Source organism: Asterias amurensis, chromosome 1 (genome assembly GCF_032118995.1).
Source record: "Asterias amurensis chromosome 1, ASM3211899v1".
NCBI lineage: Eukaryota > Metazoa > Echinodermata > Asteroidea > Forcipulatida > Asteriidae > Asterias > Asterias amurensis.
Genome location: NC_092648.1, coordinates 18,644,417 through 18,671,766, shown reverse-complemented (window position 1 = coordinate 18,671,766; position 27,350 = coordinate 18,644,417). Strand labels below are relative to the sequence as shown.

General features: G+C 38.4%; 2 protein-coding genes across 4 annotated transcripts in view; one reads left to right on the top strand and one right to left on the bottom strand.

The window, feature by feature from the left end:
• Positions 1 to 1,114: 1,114 nt before the first annotated feature.
• On the bottom strand, positions 1,115 to 8,632 carry LOC139948774 (arylsulfatase-like). 2 transcript variants are annotated; one of them, XM_071947097.1, is made up of 8 exons: positions 8,564 to 8,632; positions 6,832 to 6,990; positions 5,583 to 5,722; positions 4,588 to 4,752; positions 3,945 to 4,057; positions 3,130 to 3,352; positions 2,387 to 2,551; positions 1,115 to 1,755 (listed from the first exon to the last, which is right to left on the bottom strand). In XM_071947097.1, exons 2-8 carry the CDS (start codon positions 6,939 to 6,941, stop codon positions 1,115 to 1,117), a joined length of 1,557 nt encoding a protein of 518 aa, XP_071803198.1. In that variant the 5' UTR covers positions 6,942 to 6,990; positions 8,564 to 8,632. The 2 variants fall into 2 exon arrangements, with proteins under 2 accessions (XP_071803198.1, XP_071803206.1); XM_071947105.1 differs by lacking the exon at positions 8,564 to 8,632 and adding an exon at positions 8,117 to 8,180.
• Positions 8,633 to 9,800: 1,168 nt separating this feature from the next.
• The window catches only part of LOC139948696 (fasciculation and elongation protein zeta-2-like), a 56,497-nt gene continuing 38,947 nt past the window's right edge, over positions 9,801 to 27,350 (top strand). For both annotated transcript variants that reach the window (XM_071946957.1, XM_071946965.1), the window contains exons 1-3: positions 9,801 to 10,164; positions 17,529 to 17,637; positions 20,835 to 20,987. In XM_071946957.1, coding sequence (XP_071803058.1) covers positions 9,845 to 10,164; positions 17,529 to 17,637; positions 20,835 to 20,987 — 582 coding nt within the window. In that variant the 5' untranslated portion in view covers positions 9,801 to 9,844. The remainder of the gene's footprint in view (positions 10,165 to 17,528; positions 17,638 to 20,834; positions 20,988 to 27,350) is intronic.

Genomic DNA, 27,350 nt, shown 5'->3' with positions numbered 1-27,350 from the left:
AGTTCTTTGAAATTAAAAAAAATAATTGCAAAGTAAAACTACAGCAGTGTATCTATGTCTGTTATTCGCTAGATCATATTATGTCATTGGTTTTTCCTTTTAAAGGTAGAGGACACAATTGGTAACTGTCAAAGACTAGCCTTCATAGTTGGGGTATCTCAACATATGCATAAAATAACAAACCTGTGAAAATTTGAGCTCAATCGGTCGTCGAAGTTGCGAGATAATAATGAAAGAAAAAACACCCTTGTCAAACGAAGTTGTGTGCGTTTAGATGGTTGATTTCGAGACCTCAAGTTCTAAATCCGAGGTCTTGAAATCAAATTCGTGGAAAATTACTTCTTTCTCGAAAATTATGGCACTTCAGAGGGATCCGTTTCTCACAATGTTTTATACCATCAACCTCTCCCCATTACAAAGGTTTTATGCTAATAATTATTTTGAGTAATTACCAATAGTGTCCACTGCCTTTAACAAAGGAACATCTCAAATTTTTATGCAAGTAACGCATCAACCATAACCACCTAAACCTTACAACAACAAAAAAACATTGTTTTTTGAATAATGGAAATTTCTAGGTTGGGCACTAAGTGTCCTTCAAAACTCTCCATCTTTCAAAAAGAAAACCAAATAAAACCCCCAAAAACATCCACCTTATTATCCACTTCAAGTCCGATGACATTTTATGCAAGCCAAATTTTTCTGGACTGGCTTACGGCGGATGGTTTATTATGAACAGAACAACTTCAAAGTGCAGAGAGTGCCTACTTATTCTCTCTCACATGACAACATCAAATCCCAAGAGTATGATAGATTCACACCTAACTTCTGTTGGACAGCAATGGGAGACTTTTGGACACTAGGTGGCAGCAGACTTACCATTGTTTACATAGTTCTGAGCGTGCGCATATTACAGAGAACAATGGATTTTACCTGGTAAGTCTGCTGCCACCAAGTATCCCAAACATCTCCCATTAACAGTGGTCCATTGCTCAAAATTAGCATAGTTTAAAAATGTAGCAATTGTTTGACAAGATTTTACAATAGACCTCTGGGCAGTACACAAATTGTTGGCTTTCACACGAGGTACAGTTTGCAAAATTGTTTAACCATGCTAAAACTTGCCTGATGTGTGAACAGGACTATAATTGCACCAACAGTAGGGTGGGTTACAACAGGGACTAAGAGATTTGTCAAGGTCGTTAAAGAGTGGCTTCCCCATAACCATTGTTGCTTTATGTTCAGACAGCAATCTCTCTACATCTTCTAACAGGTCTTTATACTCCTCTGGATCCAAAGGGTATTCTTCTTTGGGATCCTGGTCCATATTGAACAGCAGCGGAGGGTCATGAGTTGTAACACAAGTGCCCCCGCAGTCCATGCAGAAATTTCTGCCCTTCTTATCCGGTATACCCGTTGGTCCGCAGTACTCGGACAATTCGTTGGCTGTTAATAAGTTCTGGGTGTGGTAGTGTACTTTGTATTGACGATACCGTACGGCCATCATGTGCTTCCCACAATAATGGAAGAGGGTCTCGTGAGGTGTTTTGCCCCCCTGTAGTAACACCTCCTTGAGACTCCGCCCATCGATTACTCGATCTGTGGGCGGGGTGCCTCCGGCAAGGTCTATTGCTGTGTTAAAGAGATCCATGGAGCTGATGACTTCATGGTTGGTGACGTCGGCTGGAAGGGTGCCGGGCCACCAGGCTATTGCTGGTACCCGTACACCACCATCCCAAGAAGTCCCCTTCCATCCTGTATTGTTGAAGTTAATAAGAGATTTCATGATGTTAAGCTAAAAGGTGAAGGGAAGTTTTAGACAAGACATTGTTGTTAGCTTTGAGCCACATTTGACAGGTAGTCATTGGAATTTCCACAGAGGTGTCCCAGCCATAAAAAAAAAGTTATTTATTACTGTCCTTTGTAACCAAGGATACCTGAAATACAGCGCTATATCTCAATTTCTCAAGAGGCCAGAGGTGATAATAATAGTAATAGACCACAAGAGAAATGGACCGGGTAAATTTTATGCCGGCCGCGCTCTGCTATCTGACTAGCCCTTGTGTTGGAGGTCTCCTATTTTATTGTGCCAGTCAGAACTTCCGATGCCATATAATCTGTTATAAAAAGTTGCCTCCCCTTGAGGTTTTCCCTCTGCTGCGACTTCTTAGGTCTTATCGTAAACTTGGGTGTGGTCCCTGGCTATACAGCAGTTACAGGTTGAACACGTTAAATGCGGATTATTTCTTCCTTCCTTTGGTGACTGTTAAACTTTTTAAAAGAAACCTTGTTGATTCAAGAAGGTATTGAGAAAACATCCCTACAAATCACACCCCTGTGGGTTTGTCAGCTTCCATCTACCATCTTAAAAAACACCTTCACAAACCTTTAAGAGGATCTGCCGAACCTCCTTCTTTGCACATCTCTCGTTCAGGTCCATGATCGGACAGGAAGATGGCCAGTGTGTTCCTCTCTAGATTCAACTCTCTCAGTAACTTAAGCATCTCACCTACTGCCCAGCTCATCTCATTTACATTGTCACCGTACGGACCTGAAAAACAAATACATGTATGGAATTTGAGGCATTGCATGGTAAGGTATCAATGTATATTTGGTGCTGGATAGATTTTTGTGTTATGAGAACTTTTCTTGCTACATATTCTACTACCTTGGAGTAGATTTTTGGAATTTGGGAGACTTCTCCACTAACACGGAGTTTATTTTCCGAGTTTTCTGAAATTGTTTACAATCACAACTTTGATTGCTATTGCTGCATGGGTCAACTCCGAATAGAGGAGCCCCCTGATTTGGGCCTTTTTAATTATAGGCTATTTGGTGCTCATTATCCATAATCTGGCATGGTGAAGGCCCTATTGTTTCTTCGTTGTGTTCTGAGAACCTCAGGAACTCTTTAGAGGATTTCAGCAGGTGGGTACTGTACAGGAGTGTCATACTAATGAAACATTTGGAGTGGGAAATATTCCTGATTGGGTCAATTGGGGGTTCTATTCTTAACTGGGTCAATCTGGGGATTCGATTTGAATATCTTTGGGTGATAGTCCTGAGAGGATCAACTTGAGGATCAATCCTACTTGGGCTAATTTCGGAAGTGAGAACAAAAAAATCTACCTCTCCTGGAAGAATTCTTAAAGTCTTCTGAGCTGAACAAATTTGAGTGTGTCTGCGGAAATGAGAAATAGAAGAAGAACGGCTCGTCTTGATGATTGTAGACGAAGGACTTGGCCTCAAGAAGGAGTGTCGACGTCAGGTTGTGTGGATTGAAGGGTTGCTGTCTTATTGTATCATTGGAGTAGAGGAAACAGAAAGGTCTATATGGGACAGGCAACAATTTCTGTAGATTGGAAACAACAAAGTTAATCACAATGTGTGTTTAAACCTGTTTGTTTGTTTGTTTGTTTAGATGATCATCTTCCCGGCAAGGAAAATCAGAAAACTCAGGGATATATCGCCAAAGCTAGCAACAGCCAATCTCTCTCTTATACAAACATTGGTTTAATGTCTATGACTATGAATTGCACAATACAATAAGTTGTAATTCAGTCACTAAGTCACTAGTTGACAATACTGCTTCTAGTCGTTGTGGGATAATAATACTGGTGGGTGCACATGACACCAAACCAAATATAGGGGGGGGGTGCTTAGAACCTCTGTTAATATTTTCATGGTCTAAGTATTTCTGGTAATATGCACATACTAAATAAAGAACAACAGAGCCTTAAACCGTTGTGCGTCTACCATTTTCACCATTTGGGGAGTCAATTACCATCCATGTGTACATTTTGACTCCCAAAATGGCAGACAGGCTAGGCGCATGTCAGTGCATTGCGCAATGTTGCGATTGGTCTGGCGGGCAGGATAGGCGCATGTCAGTGCATTGCGCATTGTTGCGATTGGTCAATGCCTTGTAAGACCCGGCACTTTACCTTTGTGTTATCACATCTCCACACAAGACTGAACGGCAGTGTCGTTCCCACAAAGTCAAAGCCATGATGCATCGGTAAATGATTTCCATCTTTGTAGTTAAATTCATTGATACCTGAAAAGGAGACAAAAATACCACAGAGTCACAGTCCTCCACAAGACAACAGATTGAACTTGAGAACCCTTCATTTCTGTATAATCATACAATATGCCAAGACATCGCTATTATTGTTGATTTTTATATTTTACTTTTTCAGTATGATACCCATAGCAACCAGTGTACTTTACCCTTCGTTATTCCCGGAACATTTTAATTTCTTTTAGCTTCACCTCAGAAAACCAAATGGTTCCCAAGTGTTCAGCCTCATACTGAGCCATCTACTGTTGGTCTACGGTGTAAGAGATTAGACAATCTTTTCCTAGCATTTTACATCACAGATGATCAACAACAGAGGGCGCTCCTCCTCCATTACTCGGGTCCAGAAGTCATGGAGTAGGTACTGTAGCAACTGGTGACAGTTGATTTTTGTCGACAGCCCAAATCAAACAAGTGGAGCCCTCATCTTGAAGTGGCTGTCTGTGGCTTGTGAGGTTAGGCAATCTCTTTTTTTTTTAAACAGTCGATCTGTGTGTAATAACTCTTACCTAGATGCCACTTGCCATTCATCCCTGTTGCATATCCCAAATCCCTCAGTGCTTCGGCCATCGTGACTTCCTCTTTAGGCAATCCAAACCTTGATGCTGGAACAAAAACCGGAAGATAAATTTGCTTGCTCGTGGAATAGAGACCAATGCGGACTGGGTACCTGCCTGGAACATAAATTGCATTATAATACATTATTATCAAGATGAATATTTAATAAATGTTAAAATTTGCATTGGGGATAAGAAAATTAGTTTTTGGTTTTTCCCCTTACACTGATGTGTGTTAGCACTGTATCAGTACTTTCCAGAGTTCTGTGAAAAAAATCACATGCATATTTCTCGAGTGGATGAACATTGATTATAAAGTGTCAATTTTATCCTAAAAGCCAATTTGGAATTAGGTTGGCAATAGTTTACAATATATAACATCGTTTATTTTGAGTGAACAGACAATGTTAACTCCCCAAGGTATTAGAAGTTGACAAACTAGCTCCCTCAATTTCGCCTCAGGATTGTGTGTCAACTTCCAATACTGAGTCATCGTTGATCTTATGAATGTATGACATTTATGTGTGCCACTAATTTTTTCACGTGTATGTAGCAAGTGATGTTCGCACGTCTATAATATGCTACACCCACATGCAAGCGACAGTTCGTTGAGTGCTTCGTCAAGGGTATGCATAGCTGAAAGTAAACACTTGCAAAAACTTACAACAACCAACAGTTTTTGGGTGTGCCCCCTTTCTCCATATCAAAGGGTGATAAGAATCAGATGGTACAGTCTTCACGCAATGTTAGATTTAATGTTTTCTTCCATTGAGCTATGTGCGAATCGTGCCTTCAGGAAGTTCAGGCTCTGTGGCTCTTTAGTGATGTCACGGGTTACAATGGTCTCTAGAACAAACCTATATTATAAGCTGTCACGTGAACTTGTGTATTTGTTCTGTGTTATAAAATTACATGAGATAATTTATCTGCTATGAGATTTCACCCACCTGTAAGCATTGCTCCCCTGCTTGGTGTACAAAACAATGCTGCACTGTACCACTGAGTGAATCTCATGCCCTCACGGCCCATCTGATCCACTGGACCAAACTCTTGACTTGGATGACCATAGGATGATAAGTCTCCATATCTAATGTAAGACAAAGAGAAGGAACATCGTCACCTTTATTAAAACAAAAATTTGTCTCCCTAAAAACTTCCAGCTGCAGCGATTAATCTATGAGCTTGTTTTATTTTATTTATTTTATGCCAGTTTGCACTAAACACTTAGGCTAATCAAAGCCACTCTTGGTAAGAGGCTACAAGAGAAAACCATTTGAGATGAAAATAACTCAGGGGAGCTCTGAGGGTGGAATTGATATCTTCCTCTTCAAACAGTCTAGAAACATGCACTAGGCCAGGAGTTTCAAAGAGATGTACAGTAAATGGAATGAAGCTGATGGAATGGTTCTTTGTTCTACATCTCACAACAGCAAGAGAGTATAGACCATATTGAATATGACGTCACCATTCAAACACCTACCCTACAACATGGCGTCTGTGAGCAAATGCGTGTGCCAACGTGTGTCATACAAATCAAACTGGGAACGTTGCGTGCTGCATGCTTCATTGTTGTACGCGTTTAGACGCGCATACGATTTGCCCTACAAGATGGCATTTTTATCTGTAAAAAATGAAATCTATGAAAATATCTGTAGAAGAGACGGAGATCAGCAATGGAGGTTAAACTTTCACAGGCTTGTTATTCTATGCAAGTTGAGATACACCAATTGAGGATACTTGTCTTTAGGCCTTTTTACACTGTCCAAAATCTTGGGCTGGGGTCAGAACCGGTTCCGAACCAGAGATTTTATTCAACCCGTTTCACACTGTAACAAATTTAATCCGCCTCCGATCCGGTTAGCATGCTCTAGCCAGATTGAAATCAGTGACCCTGACAGGGACCAGGGTTGAAAATCTCAATCCAGGATCAAAATTGCATTTGTCTTTGCATTTGCATTTGCAGATTTGAAATTGCATTTTTCGGCATGAACCGTTATACGGTTCACGCATTAGCCGGTTAACGTAAAGACCAGTGTGAATTTTGCTTGTCTCTGATCCGTGTCAAAAAGAAGCGAGGCTAAACCGGAGAGGACCGGATAGATTTCAAGGCGGTTCGAAATGGAAATAGTGTGAAAAGGCCTTTTGACAATTACCCAAGATGTATACCCTGCCTGTAAGTAGGTTTGCTACACTCACCCCATGTCATCTGCTAGGAAGATAATAATGTTAGGCTTGTCCAGAGCTTGACGCAACCCTACAGTCAGCTTGAACCATAAGAAAAAGAAGCACACAAGTTTACCAGCCATCCTCCAAGATTCTCTCCTTGCAATCTTGAATCCCACTCATGCACTTCAACTGAAAAAGAAGAAGAAGGGAAACCAGTTTAAAGCAACTCAAATGAAGAACACAATTAAAAACACTACATTAATCAGTGAACCCTGGGAATGGTTTAACCCTTAGATACCCATGATTTGACCTCAGCGCTGCTAGAGCTAAATAGGCTTTGACAACTAGCTGGAATCCCTGGATACTGATGTAGATGAGTATTGCTTGGTTACAGTATTTCTGTTATTGGCTCCCGGCTTACTTTTGCTTTTAAAACGCAGAGTTGGTCATACTTTCTGTTAAAGCCATTGGACCCTTTCGGTAAACAGTGTTGTCCAAGGCCCACACTTTGTGTACCACAACTTCTATATCAAATAACAAACCTGTGAAAATTTAGGCTAAATCGGTCATCGGAGTCGGGAGAAAACAACGGAAAAACCCACCCTTGTTTCCGCACGTTTCGCCGTGTCATGACATGTGTTTAAAATAAATCCGTAATTCTCGTTAACGAAAATTGATATTGTTTTGCTGTTTTCTCAAAAAGTAAAGCATTTCATGGAATAATATTTCAAGAGAAGTCTTTCACCATTGCCTTCTGTAAACCCTGTAAGTTATTTGTAAATCTGTGAACTTTTTTTTTTTTTTCTGAACCGAAAGGGTCCAATGGCTTTAAATGGAATGGAGTAGGCCTATCATACCCCCGATTATTCATCTTTCTTGTTAAGCAACTACCTTTAAGAAGGTAAATAACAAATATTATTATTATTGACATTTTCTGTTACGGCAACTTAACAAAATTGTTATAAACCATGATGCAAACAACAATTTGAAAAACGGCGTCCCAGAGCAAATGCAGTAAAAGGTGCGCTTTCTATGCACCCTATTAATATTATGCCACAAATATTGTATTTTGTAACATGAATCTTTTTAATTTTATGATTTAATTACTAAGTGAGTAGGCCCATCCCCTCCTGGGATAAAAAACATTCCCCACCCTCAGTTTGCGAAAGCACTTTATTTTAAAGAACTTTTAATTATGAGGTGAACACCATGGAGGCTACCTCCATGCTCCTACTAAAGTCCTATGTCTAAATGAACTTCTCAGTAGTCAGTCATCATAGTAGCCTTTTTCTTTATAAAATTGGGCGTGGCTTACACTTTTAGTTTTACAGATGCAATGATGTACGTAGGCCTAGTACTACCTAGTAGTAGTACGCTGTAGCACTTCTTTATCTATCTTTCATGTCTGATGCTTTCCGACCAACAGTAAGGAGTTCTGCAATTTCAGCCATTTCTGTCTAGTGACCAAATTTGCCCAGTTTGTACAATTTACTTTTTAGGTTAAAAGTAAAAAGGCCCAAATTGTGGATTGGACAATTTATGGGGCTTATCAGCCTGCTTATCTTAATAATAAGATTCTTAATAATAAGATTCTTATCATCACTTTATCAATGTTCAGAATCAGTCAGAGAGTTGTTGCCATAAGCTGAGCTTCCTGAACCTTGCTCCTCTCATCCCTCTCTCATCACTCGGACCTCTGTCCTTACTCTATACGCTCGGACGAGCACAAATCATCACAAATTTACAACAATGCCTGTCTGACCTGTTTGAAGTCTGGATGTGTCAACGTGAGTTAATGGTCAATGTCACTCCATCTCTCTGTGATCTGTCATCAATCAATCACCAAGATTTAAACAAGAGAGGGCGCTATTTCATGCAGATAAAAACCACAGACATAAAGGTTCTATAGACTTGAACTTTTTCATCAGCCAGTGTACCGAGACCGGAAGATTATAACGAGTTACCGATACTAGAGCGACAACAAACTTTAACCCATCCATGTGAATCCTAGACTAGCTCCCCTAAAATTAAGTGTTTATCATGTAACGGCATAAGCGGGATGGACTTGGAGCAACCTTCCTGTCGATCAGAATCAGCAATAACTTTTTTATAAACCACGTTTGTAAGTAAACAAAAATAACAACATGAACGAAATACAACAGAAACTTCGAGCTCGGTGCTCCTTTAGTCTTTAGTTCCATGGTGTCCATACTAAAAATAAAAATAACATTTTTAAGGAAATTCTTTTTTGGCCGCAGCTACATTCCCGGTCTCGCTTTAAAACGAATTTGATTGTACTAATTCAGCTTAGACACAACTTATTATGTGCACATGGAGATTGGGCAGCAAAATCAAGACATGCAGAGAAAACAAGTATCACATTTTATTCAATCTATGACCGAGTGTTTTTTCTATGAAGCCTTCAAGTTTATTTGTCGTAGTTTTTGTGTTAAAGCTGTCTTTTAAACTTTGTTTAACGTCGTGAATTGGATACAGAATCATTTATTTGTACGACTTAGAAAAACTTTCTAATTTGGTTGACAATCCGTTTTATTGTTTGCAGCTAGGAGGGGCGGGGCGCGGGGTTATACTTTCCGCCCAGGGGAATTCCCTAAAACCGAAAGTTTCGATTGGTCAATTGTTTTAATGAACGATTCTTCTGAACTTGCAGTGATTCGTCATAAATAATATATGTCAGTTTCCTTATTAATTTGTGTATGTGTAACTGACAATCTTCAATCGGAAGATAAATGACATTCAGAAGGTTTAGAAACTTGATGACGAAAGAGAAATTTCTCAAGTTTTCCCAGCAATAAAAATTGCACACTCCCCCACCCATCTCTCGTTGTGACATATGCAAGCATCTCGTACTGGTACTCGTCGTATGCGTATTTTGAACTCAAAAGGTGATAAGGCACCAGTGAACCAAGCCCATGCATCGTGCACACACTGAGCTCGCGTAAATAAATTCATACAGCAATCACGATACAAAACAACAAGAAAGGGAGTTGCATGCAGTTTACGAACTAGACAGGACGACAACATGGCCGCTCCGTTGGCGTTTTTCGACGACCAAGGTGATCCACACACCCCAAGTAATGAAGAATGGCCGGAATTTATCGAGTTCAGAAGTTCCCCAGCAGATGTTCTCAATTCCAACGGCAACGGAGATGCATTCCCAGTGTTGTCGATCAAAGAGGAAATATGTCCGGACAATTTTAACGAACGAACGATGTCGATTGAGGATTTGGTGAACAACTTCGATGACAAATTGGCGGTGTGCTTCAGAAATTACAATCTGAACACAGAAAGAATCGCTCCGGTCAAAATTCTTACACAGGAGGAGGTTATGAAAAATTGCAAGTGAGTATGAAAAGAAAAGAAAAAACAAGAGATTCTGACGAATTAATGGAACACATGGATCCTGCACTCTGCAGTTGTGGGCGTGTGACATTCAGTGTGTGATGTTAATTTTAATAATATTGATATTATTATATTATTGTCATTTGTAGGGGAATCCTATTGTAGGATGCCATTGTTTTGAATTTCAATTTCATGTTTAGCCATGATGCATTAATCTTGAAAGGGCAAGGTGGATAACTTTCAGTATGACGCCACCACTTTTTCACTCATTTTTACAAAAAGCGATATCTCATTGAGGTAAATTAGATACTATTATTATTTCATATCGAATGAAAAAGTGGTGGCGCCACATACGGAAACTTTTCCCGCAAGGGACCACCTCATTTTCTATTTATGAGCAAAACAATTAGAAATTTTGAATGGAATTTTCAAGGGCCATCAAGGGCAAGGCATTTACTCCTACATGTACCTACATAATGATATAGTCCTTATCCTAATAAGTATGAGGTTCGTTACGCTATCATCTCCAATTCATTGTACACCTTTTGCCCCTCACCTCCCACTTCTTAGTACAGCATAGATGCACAAATTATTAAAAACTATTGCTCAGTCAGATCTCGGATAAGTTGAACATCATTTGTTTAAAATTTAAACAACCGTTGATCTGTTCCTCGGTTTTATAAACTTGCTCAATCCATTTGTTTAGATCACCCACCCATGCATAAGGTTTATCGCGAATAGCAAAATATCAAGAGAGGGCGCTGTTGAACCCACACAAAGAAATGAGCGATGCGTGTGCGAGTCATGCATGACAACACCGCATAGCAAACTGCCCCATATGCCTTTCCACAACGAATTGCGGTTCTGAATCGTGATAAACCTTATGGAGCAGACAGTCCTGTTCTCTTCATTTGCCATGTCATCAAACTCTTATCAAACATAAATTCTGCAATGTCTCAGTCCAGATTTGTTTATAAGTTAAACCCTCATTCCTCTCAACGCAGAGGATTACGATGCAAACCATAATGTGGAAAAAAAAGTCCACCCAAATTTGCCAAATTTTAGAACATAATCCTTCTTGACTCCTCCTTGAGGCTTTGTGATGTGACTGAGAGTTTTGATTATCACAGCTAAAGCAAATATCAGTGTCAGTGAACTGTAGAAGGTACAGACGGACGGTTAAACATATACGCAGGAAAATGAAAGAAGAAAAAGAACTGTTATAAATGCCACTGTATGATAAATATTAATTCCAATACAGGATGCTGCTGGTGGTTGCTATTTCTTTGGCATTTATAAACACTTTTTTTCTTTTATATTTTGCATAAAACACTCTGCTGAAAGTTTGAATATATCATTGTCATAAAATACAAAGTACGAAATATTTATAGGTCAACACTTTGAACGATTTATAAACATGACAATAGCCTGTATAGCCTGTACAGTAGAGCATGCTTGAAGCGTGTTGTTTGCCATATTCAATCATGTCCAACCCACAACAGAAAAAAACCCAATTAGTGATTTACTGCTAGATAATTGTAGACTGTAATGTAGGGCAGGTTATTTCTAATTTCAGGGCATTAATTTGTTTGGGAAGGCCCTGTTTTTTTTCACTGTTGTCTTCGTGTTACCTGTTAACCTCTGTAAAAGGAAACTTGGAAAGGATTTAAATCATTGTTTATGTTTTAATATCTCAGCCCTAACACATGTATTTTGTTGTGATGCTGCAAGTCATTGTCATTAATTTAGAAATGGCTTAGTCAGTAAGTATGTGGATTTTGCAGATCAGATAAACAAAAGATTCTTGTATAAATCAAGTTCAAATTATATAATATAAAACATGCAGCAAAGTATGAGCCTCACATACTTTTTTTTAGTTATTTAGCATAATAGATGACACAAGAACTAAAATCGGCATCAACATTCAAAGCAGCTACACTCCACTTGTTATGATCTAGGCCATACAGTACATTGTGAATATACCCAGCTTCTCTGTCCAATGAATACAATTAGTTTGTGTTGTACACAGTGTGTTTTATGCTAAGTGCAAGTGATCTCAGTTTATAATTAGACAATAAAATTCATCAATCAAGTTATTCGTTCTGAATGAATGAATGAACGAACGAACGAACGAGCGTCTTAAAGAAAGCATAACATTCTTTAGATTTGCATCTTATGTTAAAAAGGGAGATAGTTTATCTTCAAGACATAGCTGAGGTACACATAAGTGTGCCAGACAGTCAGCCTTGAAACACAGCTGCAGTCTCAACCCATCTTCTCTTTCTTACTGACTTTCTTCAAGTCTCCTCCTTCTCCCCAGTCCAATTCTATCCAGTATGGTTGGATGTGACATCCCTTGCACACAATCCGCACTGAGCGGATCATCATCAGCAGCATCAGCATCTTTCTCCTGCATGACTTCATCTCATAATCCCCCTCATCTGTGCCAACTTCTCTTCACCCGCATCGTCGTACTAGTCCCCTCCCCGTTTGGCCGACCCTCATGAATTTATCATGAGCATCATCACCATCATCATTAAAGGAGTAGGGCTTTGTACATGTTGTATGGTGACTGTTCTGTATGGTCTGACACCCCTATGGTCCGACACCCTTGATAGCCCCTCATAATCTACACTAGGGCTGGGGTTCAGGACAGGGTTGGGTTAGGGCCAGGGTAAGGGTTTATGACCAGGGTTAGGGTTTATCATTAAGGTTAGCGTTAGGGTTGGTGGCAGCGTTAGAGTTGGGGTAAGTGTTTAGGATTATGAAAACACAGTAGGGGTCTTGGATTGAAACAGGTGAGATGTCGGAACATAGAGGTTCTAACCCTGTTACATTGTCGCAAGTGTAGAAACACTTTTGGAAAAACAAAAAACTGAAATAGCTCTTTTAAAAGAAAATGCCATTGAAGAACTTTTGGTGTTTTCTTGTAAACACTTTGTTTTAGGATTGATTTGTACCAAGTAGACACCCTTGTGAAACTGCATTCATGTAACAAAAAGGAATTTCAAAACAGGTGGTTGTCAATTCTTAAGGATCTCTCTCAATGTGTAATGCAATTTAAAAGGTTAGAGGTATGCACGTCATTTATCTGTACTGTGATGATGTAAAGGTGTAGGCGTATGCGTACAATGTGTATTTTTTTTTTTATGACTCTGTTTTGTGTGTCTTTGTTTATTAATACTAGGGCCTATCAAAGTTTTTTTTCTTTCTTTTATTTCAGCCACATCCAATAGCGCAAGTGCCAATAGCAGCATGGATTTATAAGAACATTTAATTACATAAAATAGTGAAATAGCGCAACAATATTATTTAAAAGAATAACAGACAAAGGTGAAGACGTTATAAAGTAAAAATGTACTCATAATCACAGACCTCATTCTGGTGTATAACTTTCTCAAAAATAACAGTTGAGCAATGTGATCCAACATGTAACCCTGTGAACTCTGTTAGTGGATAATTGACCTGACATTACTCTATTGTCAAGTCTAAAGGTATCCCTATCCTTATGGGAGGTAATGATGGCACCCTCATCCCTCCATCCTCCCCCTCTCTACCCATCACCCCCCCCCCCCTTCTGCCTAGAGGTAGTGTCTGCTGACCTTTAAACCACTGTCATTCAAAACTGGATTATCAATGCCTGCAAGTGTGCGAATGTACTGTTTAACAACCACCGCTAAGGCACGGACACTCCATATTTTTCTCCTTGGGAGCAGTGTCTTGTTTGCCCCATGCCGAGGGGCAACATTACCTTGATGAAAAGAATCGCTTATACCAAATGTACCAGATACGCACAGAGAAAACATAGAGCAAGGGAGAAAACGACTGAATATAGTGGAGATGCGAAAGTCAGTGTTATGAATTTTTTTTAATTTCGATATTGCTGTAGGTTAGTGGAGTAATCTGTGTCAATGGGGGTGGGTTCTGAGAAGGGGAGATTAGTTGGGAGTGATTCTGGTTTGATGTGGGCGAAGTTTAGGCAAATATAGAATATTTACTACATGAAGGCAACATCATCCTGTCGTTTGTCCATTATGTGAATTGGAAAAGGATATGAGACTGGTATTTACTACATGTTCGGATAAGTCAAGACATCTGAGAGACGCAAATCAACAATGGACAAGCAGAGCTTTCACAGTATGCAGAGCTGACAAGTACCAGAAAACTCAAACCTGACAACTAGTGATGAGACTTTAGCTAAGGAATTGTCACTGTCAAAATACAAATTTTCAGATAGATATTTTGGACATCAAATGAGTTGACTCAAGGAAAATAGGTTTGTGAGGTTTGAAAAGAAGTCGGAGCCATACAGGAATCTCCAATTATATCAGCCCAACATTCAATTCAATGGGCATTTATTTTTAACAAGCTGATAGTGCACCATCCAAGCACAGGACTACATGTATTAACATTGTGGAAGTGACGTACAGTGTACATGTAGACATTCATTTATTCAAATGACATGCCCAAGGATCATTATGAATACTTGAGTCATGTCAGTGATTCAGCTCGGTGTGTGTACAGTCCGTCTGAAACAATGAGGCAATACATCAAGGTGTTGTACGTACTCACATATTCTACCATGGGGTTAGGCAGTGTCCGAAACGGTGACTTTGGCTACACTGGCAAACACTGGCAAACACGCTGATCTATTGTAGCAGTGTAGCCGTAGCTGAAGTTGTTGTTCAGACACGGCCTTGCCTTGCAAATATTCAGCAACATGTCAAAATGAAGTTGAAAACAGATTTTATTTGTTTCAAATTGCTGAGTGATTTGCCACTGGGTTTGCTTGAAAATTCAAGCCAACCCAGTGGAAAAAGTTGCATGGTCTGATTTTTTTGTTTATAATTATTTTTTTCTGAGGAAATGAATTTTGACAGAAGATGCTAATTTCATTCAAAAACGGAAAACATACACAAATATTTGCATTTAACATGGACAATATACACAATAAATTTAACATTGCTCATTTGTTTGTTCATGGCTAATGGACGTGAGGTAATGGCGGGACCTCGACAATAATTCACTTTAAGACTGACTAGCGATGATGTTTCCACTAGCGCTACGCAAAAGGACAGTCAGTGGTTCTTAAGATCTTCAATGTACATGTACAAACCAAAGACAACTCAACCAACTCACGAGCAACAAAGATAGTGTACATTTGTAATATTGTCAATTTGGCCAGTGGCCGTGCTGTCCACCATTGTATACACAGTATCCTGTTTGTCTGTTTGTTTGTTCTCTCAGGTTGTAGTAAGATATTATGGGCATTGTAATGAGGAATCTACGAAATTCAGAAATAACATATCAGCTCTTTCTCTCTGATTCTGGCACGGTCTTCATTTAGGCACATAGCAGCTGAACAATTGGATTGGGTTCTTTCATAATAATATGAGCTTAATCTCTAAATGCAAAGGAGTGAAAAAGCACTCTTTGAAGAGCCATATGAGGGATAACTCTTTTTCAAGTGGTCTTCCACTCTTTGAGTGATTTTTTTCACTCTGTCCTGGAGTGAAACCCCTCTAAATGAGTGAAATAACCACCACCCTTTTGAAAGAGCCATATGAGGGACAATTTGAAATGTAAAGAGTGGTGTTTTTCACTCTTTACTTTTACTCATTAGAGAGTACACTATACATGGAGGTATCATGTTTCTCAAAAAACAAACAGATATGAACAATCAAGCAGTATTTTGTCCATTCCAAATGTCAAAATGTACATTGTATCCTAAACGAGTTGAACATTATTAAACACGGCTCTTCGTTTACACAAGCGCCAAACATTTTGTTGAACATCTAAGCCCACGCTTTACGTGTACCTCACATTAGCAGCTCTAATGTACTGTATCCAGTATCTTGTATTTGACTCAATATAAATGTAAATTACCTGTGGAACTGAGCACTAATTGCATGTTGTTCTTTACGGCCTGGCAGACTCTGTTGAGTCGCGTGAGGAGAACATAATCCTTCACAACATCATCTTATGTGTACATGCATAAATAGTCTCCTTGTGGCGTGACTGATGCTGACTCCTCCGATGAGTAATTTGTAAACAGAGTGCTATTTTTATATTGTTTTTGGAGGAACTGATGCAAATTGGATGCAAATTTATTTAAGAGCTGTTATTGGTTTAAAAAATTGTGCATTTACTTGTATGTTTATTTTCCTTTATGGTAACAGAACTTGTGACTTCCGTTAAGCAGTGTAACTTTTTTTTTCGAGGAGCAGCCATTTATTTCACCAAACTCTTTTTAACTTAAGGATTAATCTTAGGACTTAAGACGAGTTCAGTTCCGTATCTATTATAGACATTAGGACGCATGAACCAATCTTATAACAATAATCCTTGCTTTTCGTGAAATTGGCTGCAGGGTTTTATTTTAAAGAGCTTCATGTGCAGAAAATATTAGTTATAATAACTGTCTTCCAAGCAGAACAGACATTACGACGCATGAACCAATGTTATTGCAATAATCCTAGCTTTTCGTGAAATTGGCTGCAGGGCCTTATTTTAAAGAGCTTCTTGTGCAGAAAGTAGTAGTTAAAATAATTGTCTTCCCATTAGAAATTAGCAGGATACCACAACTTGTCTCAAAGTGGTTTGGCTGGACCTTATTCTGGTAAAGATAATTTTGTTGTGCTGAGCTACTTTTTATGAAATATGGCCCAGATGTCAGCACACTTTCAAGGATTTTAGAACTTAGAACACTGCAATCTAGTCTTTATAAAGTCACAAAACCACAGTGGGAAAAGCAAAGTGTAAGACTAAGACAAATTGTAGGGCATTGAAATTTAAAGTATTTGTAGGGGATAGTGTCTAGGCTAACATGTCATGCATTATGTGAAAAGGAAGGTCTCTCTTGTGTTTTTTTTTTTTTTTACTGTGGGCTGGCAGCGAGCAAGCGGAATGGCAATGCATGGGCCATTACACTATACATGTAGGGCTTATTTACTATCTCATGTCAACATGTCAGGGTAGAGGATACTCGCCATTAATCACTGGTAGTAGGGTGCTGAGTGGATCACTTAAAGAGTACCACTATGACACAACTTCACCCCTGCTTTTAAGCACAAATTAAGCAAAAAGGTTACTGTCAGCCAAAATACCATTTTCTGTATTTACTGTTTGCAACACTGGTTTCCTTCTAATGTTTGCTTTGCAGAAAACATTGAAGCAAATTTTTTTAAGCAGCTCTGTGAAATAGGGTATATGTAGGTTTGATATCTTTCATAATTATTGCCTTGGTGCCCCTTGAAATGTTCTAATGCAAATTTTGCCTCCTAATTGGAAAGGGAAATGTCATGGTACTAGTTCAATGTTTTTAATAAACTTTTCTTTATATTTCTTCATCTTTTCTCGTACAGAATATGGAAGAAAGTGACAGACAACATGGGCCAAGTAATGCCGCTAGACTGGAAGAACTCACACACAAGAAAACTACACATGCCAACCCTCAACTTGTGTACAAACCAGGTACTGTAGGAAGTCACCTTCTTAAGACTACAGGAATAGATCCCTTGCGTTGGCCGCAATTACTGGATCGTGGAGGCCAAACTCTTAGCCAATGACCTGTCTCCGTTGGCCGCAAAGTTCACATTTAGTGCACCCATTTCGATTGAAAATGTCTCGCACAACTGTTGACGCTGGATTCCTAATGCTTGACAAGAAGAGGATTAAAATGATCCTCGTTAAGCCTGGGTCATCCTTCATATTCGAATGCAAAGCGAATTTGACATCACAACATGTTTGCATTTATTTTGCAACTAGAAGGGTGTAGCAAATTTCAACTTGAGCGACATGCGTGAACCAAGCTTTAATTTCCATAATCTACTACTATGCATTCTAAGCTTGGGCGATATCACGATATTATCGAATATCGCGATATTAATTTTGACACGATTTCGATATCGGATGGATTTGGTTTTAATCGAAATAAACGCGATATATCGATATATTGATTAAATATCGCGATGTATTTGCTAGCTGAGACATCTTGCACCCCATAGGTTTGGAGTAAAACCAGAGAATAGGTCATTAGAACACCTCTCTTATGCTAGGACTGTCTCTTCTACAACTTTCACTTGGAGTTTATATCGAATATCGCGATATATATTGTCGGCGATATATCGTGAATAAAATAAATCGATATCGCCCAAGCTTAATGCATTCCCTGTAAGAGAAACAAAACCAGGACAAGGATCAAAGTTGTTTTTGTAACTTGTGTACATTTTAAGTATGATCTGAGACTGCTGAACTTTAATTTAGGATTAACAAATGGATGACGACTGTGTTTCTCCAGTAATCTGATATTTTGAGAAGCGCAAGGCCTGAAAAGAAATGACTCCACATGTTGGCTGCCGGTTTGTTTGAGTAGGCACTCAAGCCTTTATGCTCCCCTACCGATCTTCCTCTGCCCAAAAATACATTACACCGTAAAAACATTGAATGAATACACAATACATTGTTGGATCGCTGTGGAGGTACATGTAGCAATCTGCAGACGTTATTTTTAGTCTTGAGATCACTGAAAAAGAATTGGATTACATTGTATGCCTGACTTGACATTACTTTTTCTTGTTCTAAAAGTTCCCAAATTACAACAATTTGATTGCATAATTTGCAGTCAGTTGTCCTTGGTCCAATGTCCATCCTCTGTCTATGTCCAAAAAGTAGCCAAGCAAACAAAATTTTACTCACCAGGATAAAGTTACCTTGCAAAAATAGCATGTCAAGTTAACATCTATGACTGAATCCAGCTTATTTTTATTAAGTTAATATTTGGATGCTAAAGGAAAAGCTGCTACATGAAATTGGGCACCTGTGTCCCCAAGACTTTGATTGATTTTCCAGGATACAATTTTTACAAATTTGCTGACTGGGATACATTTGTTTGATTTAATTTAATTTCAGTTCCAATGTCTGTGGTCCCTAATATAATAAGGTCAAGGCTGGCCACTGCTACACAGGATGTTCTTATAGACTCTAGTATTGACCCAATTCACCTGACATGTCACACGTCACATGTGTAAGGCGCTTTTTAGGTGGGGCATGCAGTTTTAGAGGCATGTGATTATAAATCTTTACGTGTGCTTTTACAAATAAAAAATGGCAGTCCGTGGGCCGAAAGTAGCCGCGTGTTTTCTCATTGTCAATGCAAGCGGTTAATAACATTGTACTTTGAATGTACATTACTTGGTTGTAGCAGACCATTGAATCAGGCTCAAATTTGAAGGGGAAATTCCACAGACCGCAGGGCTTACATACATGTGTTTATAGCTTTTAAAATATTTACTACCCAGAATTTGTGTACAAGACAAGAATTGAAGTGAAACGAAAAGATGCCTCAACAGCTGAACCATTTGAATTTGATAAAGCACTAGGAGAATATCTTATTTGTATTATGGGTGTGTATCCTTCAATAATCAACATAACATTTTTTATCAGACTGAAACTGAAGTCTACATTTGAACACAAACACAAGACCGCTGTACTCGTCCGGTCATGAGTTTACTGGCCTGATGACAAAATCACAGGCCTCGGGCTAGCGATCCAGTGGAAAATTCTAGCCCTGTGAATTCATGTTACAGTTAAATGTTAAAGTAGGATAGCCTCTAGGTAGTGTGTTAACACAGGTGCGTGTTGTCTAGGTACTTAGCTGAATCGCTGGGAACGTGACACATCGGTCTCAGTACCTTATGAGGACCATCTCGCTGATGAGGCGATTGACAAAACTATTTCAAGCATGTTCCTAATATCCAATTAAAACATGACAGTTTTACAAACACATCGCGGTTCAACTGCTTAAAGAGACAAAAACAAATTTTGTTCAGCAAGAATATGCAGAACACCAGTTATGTGACATGGTATTTTGGCTGATAATCAAAAATCTATTTCAACCATTTCTAATATCCAATTAAAACATGACAGTTTTACAAACACATAGCGGTTCAACTGCTTAAAGAGACAATACTACTGAAACAAATTTTGTTCAGCAAAAATATGCAGAATACCAGTTATGTGACATGGTATTTTGGCTGATAATTGAAAAACTATTTCAAGCATTTCCAATATTCAATTAAAACATGACAGTTTTACAAACACATCGCGGTTCAACTGCTTAAAGCGACAATACTACTTAAACAAATTTTGTGCTTAGATACATGTATGTGAGCAGCTATATGAAATTGGGCTCATGTTGCAGTGCCCAAGGTTCGTTTTGATTAATGAACATCCAACTTATTTTGACTTGGATTAGTCCGTCTTAACTTTGGTATGTTTCGTCTTTTTCAAATCTTTAAGTTTTTTTTGAAAAAAAAAGACCAGAGACCATATTGTTGTTAAAATAAGTTATTTTTCAAATGAAATGACAATTTTGTCAATTATTTTTCAAATGAAATGACAATTTTGTCAATGGTTTTCTCCTGAAAGATTCACCCAAACATTCCAGATTTCCATTTGAATCCATATTGTATAATTTGTTTTGTTTTCTGTTTTTCTTTTTAAAAAACAACTTTTCTGTTAATTTTGTGTTGGTCAAATAAATAATGGTAATCATAATTTTGAAATTCTTTTTAAATATATGCACTGGCAGATTAATCAATTTTTATAATGTCATTCTGAAATGAAATATTGAATGATAAAGGGACTTTGTTTTGTTTCAATCTCAACAGAGAAATGGCGACAATCTTGACTTACCAGAGGACCATGAACTGACCCAATGTTTTGACATGCATTCCATGGTACTTTCCTCCATGCCGCCTGAAGACCAAGATCCCTCCGTTACAGCAGATCGAGTTATTGAAGAAATAGATGAGCTTTTCCAGGTAGGAGACCATTTACCGAATCAATCCGTGGCTAACTTAAGACTGTTTTGAGTCTCTGTGGCTTGAGATAGAAACCTCTGCTTCCAAGGACAAAATTATCCAATTATTATTATTATTATCATTATAATTATTAAGTACACTGATGTGTGTACTTATCTTTTTAGTTTGGATAAATATTTTTCTTCTGGATCTTACCTGTCAGTGTATTTTTTTCTCTGGTTTCGTGCCTATTCAAAAAAAATTGGGACAAATTTGGTCCCACATTGCTGTAACATGTGAAGGAAACAAATGTTAGAATAGGCGGGAGACTTGCACATATATGTGACTGTTAATTTTGTCCATCACATGTGCAGAGCTTCGAGCTTAAAAAATTTCCTGGACTAGAATGTTTTTTTTTTTAAAGACCTAAATCATCGTTAAAAAAACCCTCTCAAATCAGTGATGAACTGTCAAAACAACTTAAAGGAACACGTTGCCTTGGATCGGACGAGTTGGTCAAAACAAAAGCGTTTGTAACCGTTTTTTATAAAATGCATATGGTTGGAAAGATGTTTTAAAAGTAGAATACAATGATCCACACAAGTTTGCCTCGAAATTGCGTGGTTTTCCTTCTACTGTGCGAACTAACATGGTCGGCCATTTATGGGAGTCAAAATTTTGACCCCCATAAATGGCCAACGTGTTAGTCGACGAGGTAAAAGGAAAACCACGCAATTTCGAGGCATGTTTGTGTGGATCATTGTATTCTACTTTTTCAACATCTTTCTACCCATATGCATTTTATAAAAAACGGTTACAAACGCATTTCAAAGACCAACTCGACCGATCCAAGGCAACGTGTTCCTTTAAGCTCATTAGAGAATTGGCATTTGTTTTGGGGTAAAGTGTACAATTACAGTATTCAACAGAAACGAAATTCAACAGAAACGAAAGATACTTAGTCAACTCTTAAGTCAACATTTGAACATCATTTTCTTGAGTGTTACACAGTGAGGTATTTCCACTCAAGAGTTTTGTGGTGGGACACCAACAGTCACTGGCCACAGGCTTGCAGTTCAATGCCAATTCGGAGTCCTGCTGTGGTATATGTGTTACTCATTTCCTTTATGAGTAAAAACTAGCAGTTTATAGACCATCCTATTTATTTACTGGATTGGCAACAACTTTGCCTTTTTTAATCTCCTTCCTTAGCTACAAACAATAGAGTTTTGAGTTAGAGTTTTGTAAGAAATTATAAATTAGTGTACTTTTTTGCTTTAAAGACCACCCATACTTTTGCCAACCATGGTTTAATTAGCCAAACTTGTGGCTGTGAAAAGTTTATACCAACGTACCTGGTCAAATCATGGTTGAAGAAAGGTTTGCACAAAATATTGAAATTTGTTTCACCCCATTTTATTGTTTGAATCATAGAAATAAAATAAATGAGTCTTCATTGTATTCCCTTCACTAATTATATTTGTCAGAACTGCAAAAATTTAACCTTGTCAAATGTGGTTTGTCTGTGTCCATGCTGTTTGACAGTGCTAACAAAAATGTACATTTGAAGTATAGAAATAATCATCAAAACTTACTCCGTCTTGTTTTTATGATCTGGAGGGTAAGGGAATGACATTGCACCAACTGAATTGTTCTTTTACAGTCATTTAGAGGGAAGTGTTAATCACTCTTAAAATTAAAGGCAGTGGACACTATTGGTAATGACTTAAAATAATTATTAGCATAAAACCTTACTTGGAAACGAGTAATGGGGAGAGGTTGATAGTATAAAACATTGTGAGAAACGGCTCCCTCTGAAGTAACGTAGTTTTTGAGAAAGAAGTAATTTTCCACCAATTTGATTTCGAGACCTCAGATTTAGAATTTGAGGTCTCAAAATCAAGCGTCTGAAAGCACACAACTTCGTGTGACAAGGGTGTTTTTTCTTTCATTATTATCTCGCAACTTCGACGATCAATTGAGCTCAAATTTTCACAGGTTTGTTTTTTGTTGTGTCCATTGTCTTGTATGGCAACGAAAACTATTGGTTAGAAGCCTACAGTCAGCTTTCAACAGTAAAATATAAAGGATTTTGAGAAACATTTCACTCAGAACACTGTTTTGAAATGAAATTTTCAGATGTTTGCTTTATTGTGTGCATCTACATTTATATAGGAATAAAACAATCAAACTGTTCTAAAAGCCAAATGCCTTTTATGAAAGAACAGGCTAAGTGTAACTTTATTATACTCCCCAATATGCATACGGTGATAATGTACTAACATGCTAAATTCATGAATATTAAAGAGTGGCCCAAGGTTGAATTCAGTTTTGTGATGCACTCAATTTCCAATAGACAGAGTCTTTATAAAGGGGAAGGCAAATGTCAAATTTAATTTTGTGATGTGCTTATTTTCCAATAGTTAAAGTCCTCATGTGAGCTGGATTTTTACAAGTCTCTAATCTCGCATTTTATTGTGAAGTTAGTGACTTGCATGTAAGTTATTCTCCCATTTTCATAACAACTTTATCTGTTGAAAAAAAATGACTGCATCACAAAAATTATTTTGATTATGAAGCCCCTCTTTAACATGTCTTTACTCTCTGTATCGTCAAAAAGAATTGTCACACCCTAAACTGAATACTCTCTCAATTTTCATTCCAAAGGTGTGACCATTTTAAGTGCTTAGTATACGGCAAGAGGACTTACATGCACATGTACATGTACAAGGTGCAAGAAAAAATAAAATGAGTTTTCAATTTCACACATTGCGTTTTTAGTGTGTATGCATGCATACATCATGTAGCAATGACATCTCTACTCTACGTTTGCAGGGTAGTAATAAGTTAGGTCTCATCCCCCTCAATGCCAAGGCCACGCAAGCCAGCATCAGCATCTCATGATTCAATGGTTGCCAGTCCGACTGGAAAATGTCGGTGCCTGACTGTCTGTGACATTTTCCCAATCGTAGAGTGATAGATTTTTTTTGGTTAAAGACTGGGAATCTTGCTGGAGATGTGCTGAGAAGGGGATGCTTTATTAACATGTGCAAACATACTGAGGGATTGAAGTCTCAAAGCACCTCTCGGGCGGGGCAGACAGCATAATTTCTTGAGCTTAAGTTTGCTGCAGTGTGCTTGGCAGTCTGAGTTTAAGATATTGGATGAATCCAGGGTGTGGCCTAGGGGGGGGGGGGCAGACTGCGTCATCATTTCTTGAGCTTTGGTTTGCTGCAGTGTGCTTGGCAGTCTGAGTTTAAGACACTGGATGAATCTAGGGTGTGGCCTAGGGGTGGGGAAGACTGCACCATATCTTGAGTTTTGGTTTGCTGCGATGAGTTTGACAATCTGAGCTTAAGGCATTGGATGATTTCAGAGTGAAGTCAAGGGGTGGGGCAGACAGCATCATTTGTGTTGAGTTTTGGTTTGCTGCAGTGTGCTCGACAATCTGAGCTTAGACAGAGTGGGCCAAGGAGTGTGGCAGACTGTGTCAATTCTTGGGTCTTGGTTTACCGAAGCCTGCTTGAAAATCTTAGCAATGAGGGTGTTCCTAAGGAGGAGTCAAGGAGTACAAGGCAGACTGCATCCTTTCTTGTGTTATGGCTAGCTGCAGCATGCAACAGTCGTATACTTGGTTGGTTTATTTCCATTTGCACAGCTTGAAAACCCCCCATTAAATAACAATATTGTAATAAATATAGTACAAATGGAGTAATTATAAAGCAAGATGAATTAAACATTCTAAAGAAACACTAACATATTTAAGATGGATGGATAGTTTGCCTTGACTAGCCACACCTTGTAGACATGTAGGGAATGGTGCAACAGGATCTTTGATTTGTAAAAGTACAATGTGAATAATTCATAATTACTTATTGTTTGCTGCATAAGTTGGCTCAGTCTGCGCTTGTCACACCATAGTCTTGCTCTATGGACACAGTAAGCCATATAAAGCCTTATTGAGTTATGGCAGACGTGAAATGAGTGTACTGTTTGATTTGTGTATACACACAAATATACCCAAACCTGAAAGTGTTGTAGCATTGTGTCCGCCATATCTCATAAAGGCTTATTTTGAGGTACATGTATGGTGGACAGACACATCACTGCAGCTGCACTTATGTAGTTGGTTAGGGTAAATTTGTCTGTATGCACCTAATCCAAACTGTGTCAAGCCATACGCGTACCTACAATTATCATGTCTGTTTCTTTGGACAATTCATCAAGTCAGATGTTCGATAGACTGGTCCCTTTTCAGGTGGTTATACATGTTGGACCAGAGACGAAGAAGGATTCATACAATTACTCGGTACGGTGGATCTGTGGCCATCCCTTCTTTACAGTCTCTGTCCATGGGCCTTATTAACATACATGACATGTACTGTAGTAGCTAGGCATACATGTACCTGCTGATGACCAAGTTGTATGTGTTGCACACTGAGTGTTGATCATAGAACAGGTATAATAATGTACATTGTGTATTATTAGCCTAATCTACGGTATTAATAACGAACAATCTCTACATGGCATGTACATGTACATGTACAGTGTTCTATCATTCCTACATGGATTATACAGGCATTTAATTGAATTTCAGACTATGACTGAGAAAATAGTATTGGTTTTACTTAAAACTGTATAGTGGCATTGCATGCATGTAAATCATGTACGTTGCACTACGTTTAATAACAGAATTGTAATAATACAAAAGTTATAATAGATGTTTCATTTGCATCGGGGATAAAGACTATTTATTTTGGTTTTTACCCATACCCATACACCGATGTGTGTTAGCACTGTAAACTCGGTACTTTCCTGAGTCTTGTAAACAAAATTCACAGGCATATTACTCGGTTGGGATCAGTGTATGGGTTAAAACCAAAATCAATTATATATATATAGAAGTTATTTTATTAAACTGCCCCTGTGCGTGCACTTTTTATGTAAATAACATTTGAGGGAATATGATTACTTGCTGTTCAGACCCATCCAATATCTTAATTGCAAGTCATAATTAACCGAGGCCGCACCACAGGATACATGTTATGCCAGAAACAAAACCAACAGCCCTAAAGTAAATTCCCCATCCTGGCTGTTTCAGCACACACCCTAACTGCTTAATTTGAGCTCGTGCCACACGAGGCACACTTAGTTGACACCTTTCCTCTCTTCCTAGACCGAACCTGGCTGATTCTTAGTGTGTTTTGAATACATTAGACACAATAAAATGAAAACATACTCAGCTGTGGTGGGCTTATGAATTAAATAGAGCGAAATTAATCGTCTGGAATGCAAGAATGCAATTAAAAGAGGACTGAGAAAATTATGCGCAGCATTTCACCAACCGTTAATAAGTTGGGCGGGGCGTCTTGGTTGCATGAAAACGGAAACATTTAGTCAACAATTTTATGTTTTAAAAATTCAGATGAGGCAGCTTTGTTTTGCGTTTTAACTTCAGACCCTGTTCATGTATCTTTTGTGGCTAAATTGACATGTGCGCATTCAAAAAAATGACATTAAAAATGAATTCTGCGCTTGCAATCACCGATCTTCGTTTACAGGGCAAGCTTCGAAATTCTGCACCAGCTGTGTAAGCGAAGAATGCCTGGTAACCGTAGAGTACACACACGCAAAAGCAGAAATTTGCCTTTAACCTTTGAAATAGGCTTCCTAACTTGGGATTAATCTTAGGACGTAGTACGAGTTAAGTTTTGTATCCAAAGGCGAAGGTTGCATTGAACCCATCCTAAGTTAGGACATGTTACTCGTCCTAACTCGAGATAGGATTAATCCTAGCATTTCGTTAAATCGGCTGCTGGACCCAATATCATAGAGCTGCTTAAAATTTTGCCAAACAAAACTTAGTAGTGCTTAGCTACATTTTGGGCTAAATGGTGCTCTGCAAACTTGGGTCCTGTACATAAAAAGTTTGTTGGATCTGTTTGACCTTTCACATAAGTCAATCAAGAATTAAATGATAATAATAACAGTTATTAAAGGGTCTATGTACTTTTTGTGGGACAAAAACACAATGTCCACAGATTTACATTAAACTTACACAGTGAAGATAATGATGGTAGAAAGCTTCCCTGAAAATATTACTTGCTGAGGTGCTGTAGTTTTGAGAAATTAGTAAAACAATGTCATGAAAATAATTTTCGTCTCAGTGATCATGAGACTAAAATTATTTTAGCATAAAAACGTATATCATGACGTTGTTTTACTCATTTCTCAAAAACTACAGCACCTCAGCAACTAATATGTTAAGGACGCTTTCTACTATCATTACCTTCAAAAGGTGTAAGTTTTATGTAAATCTGTGGACATTGTGTTTTGTGTTACAATAAAGTACCCAAATCCTTTCAGTTTTTAATAACCTCTGTT

Bases quoted from the DNA above. Each gene is read 5' to 3' on its own strand.
- LOC139948774 (XM_071947097.1), bottom strand. From the start codon at position 6,941: ATGGCTGGTAAACTTGTGTGCTTCTTTTTCTTATGGTTCAAGCTGACT. The intron at 5,723-6,831 runs GTGAGTGTAGCA...GTCTTACATTAG, and splicing joins TTCCTAGCAGATGACATGGG to ATATGGAGACTTATCATCCT. The intron at 1,756-2,386 runs GTTTGTGAAGGT...TCAACAATACAG, and splicing joins TTCGGCAGATCCTCTTAAAG to GATGGAAGGGGACTTCTTGG.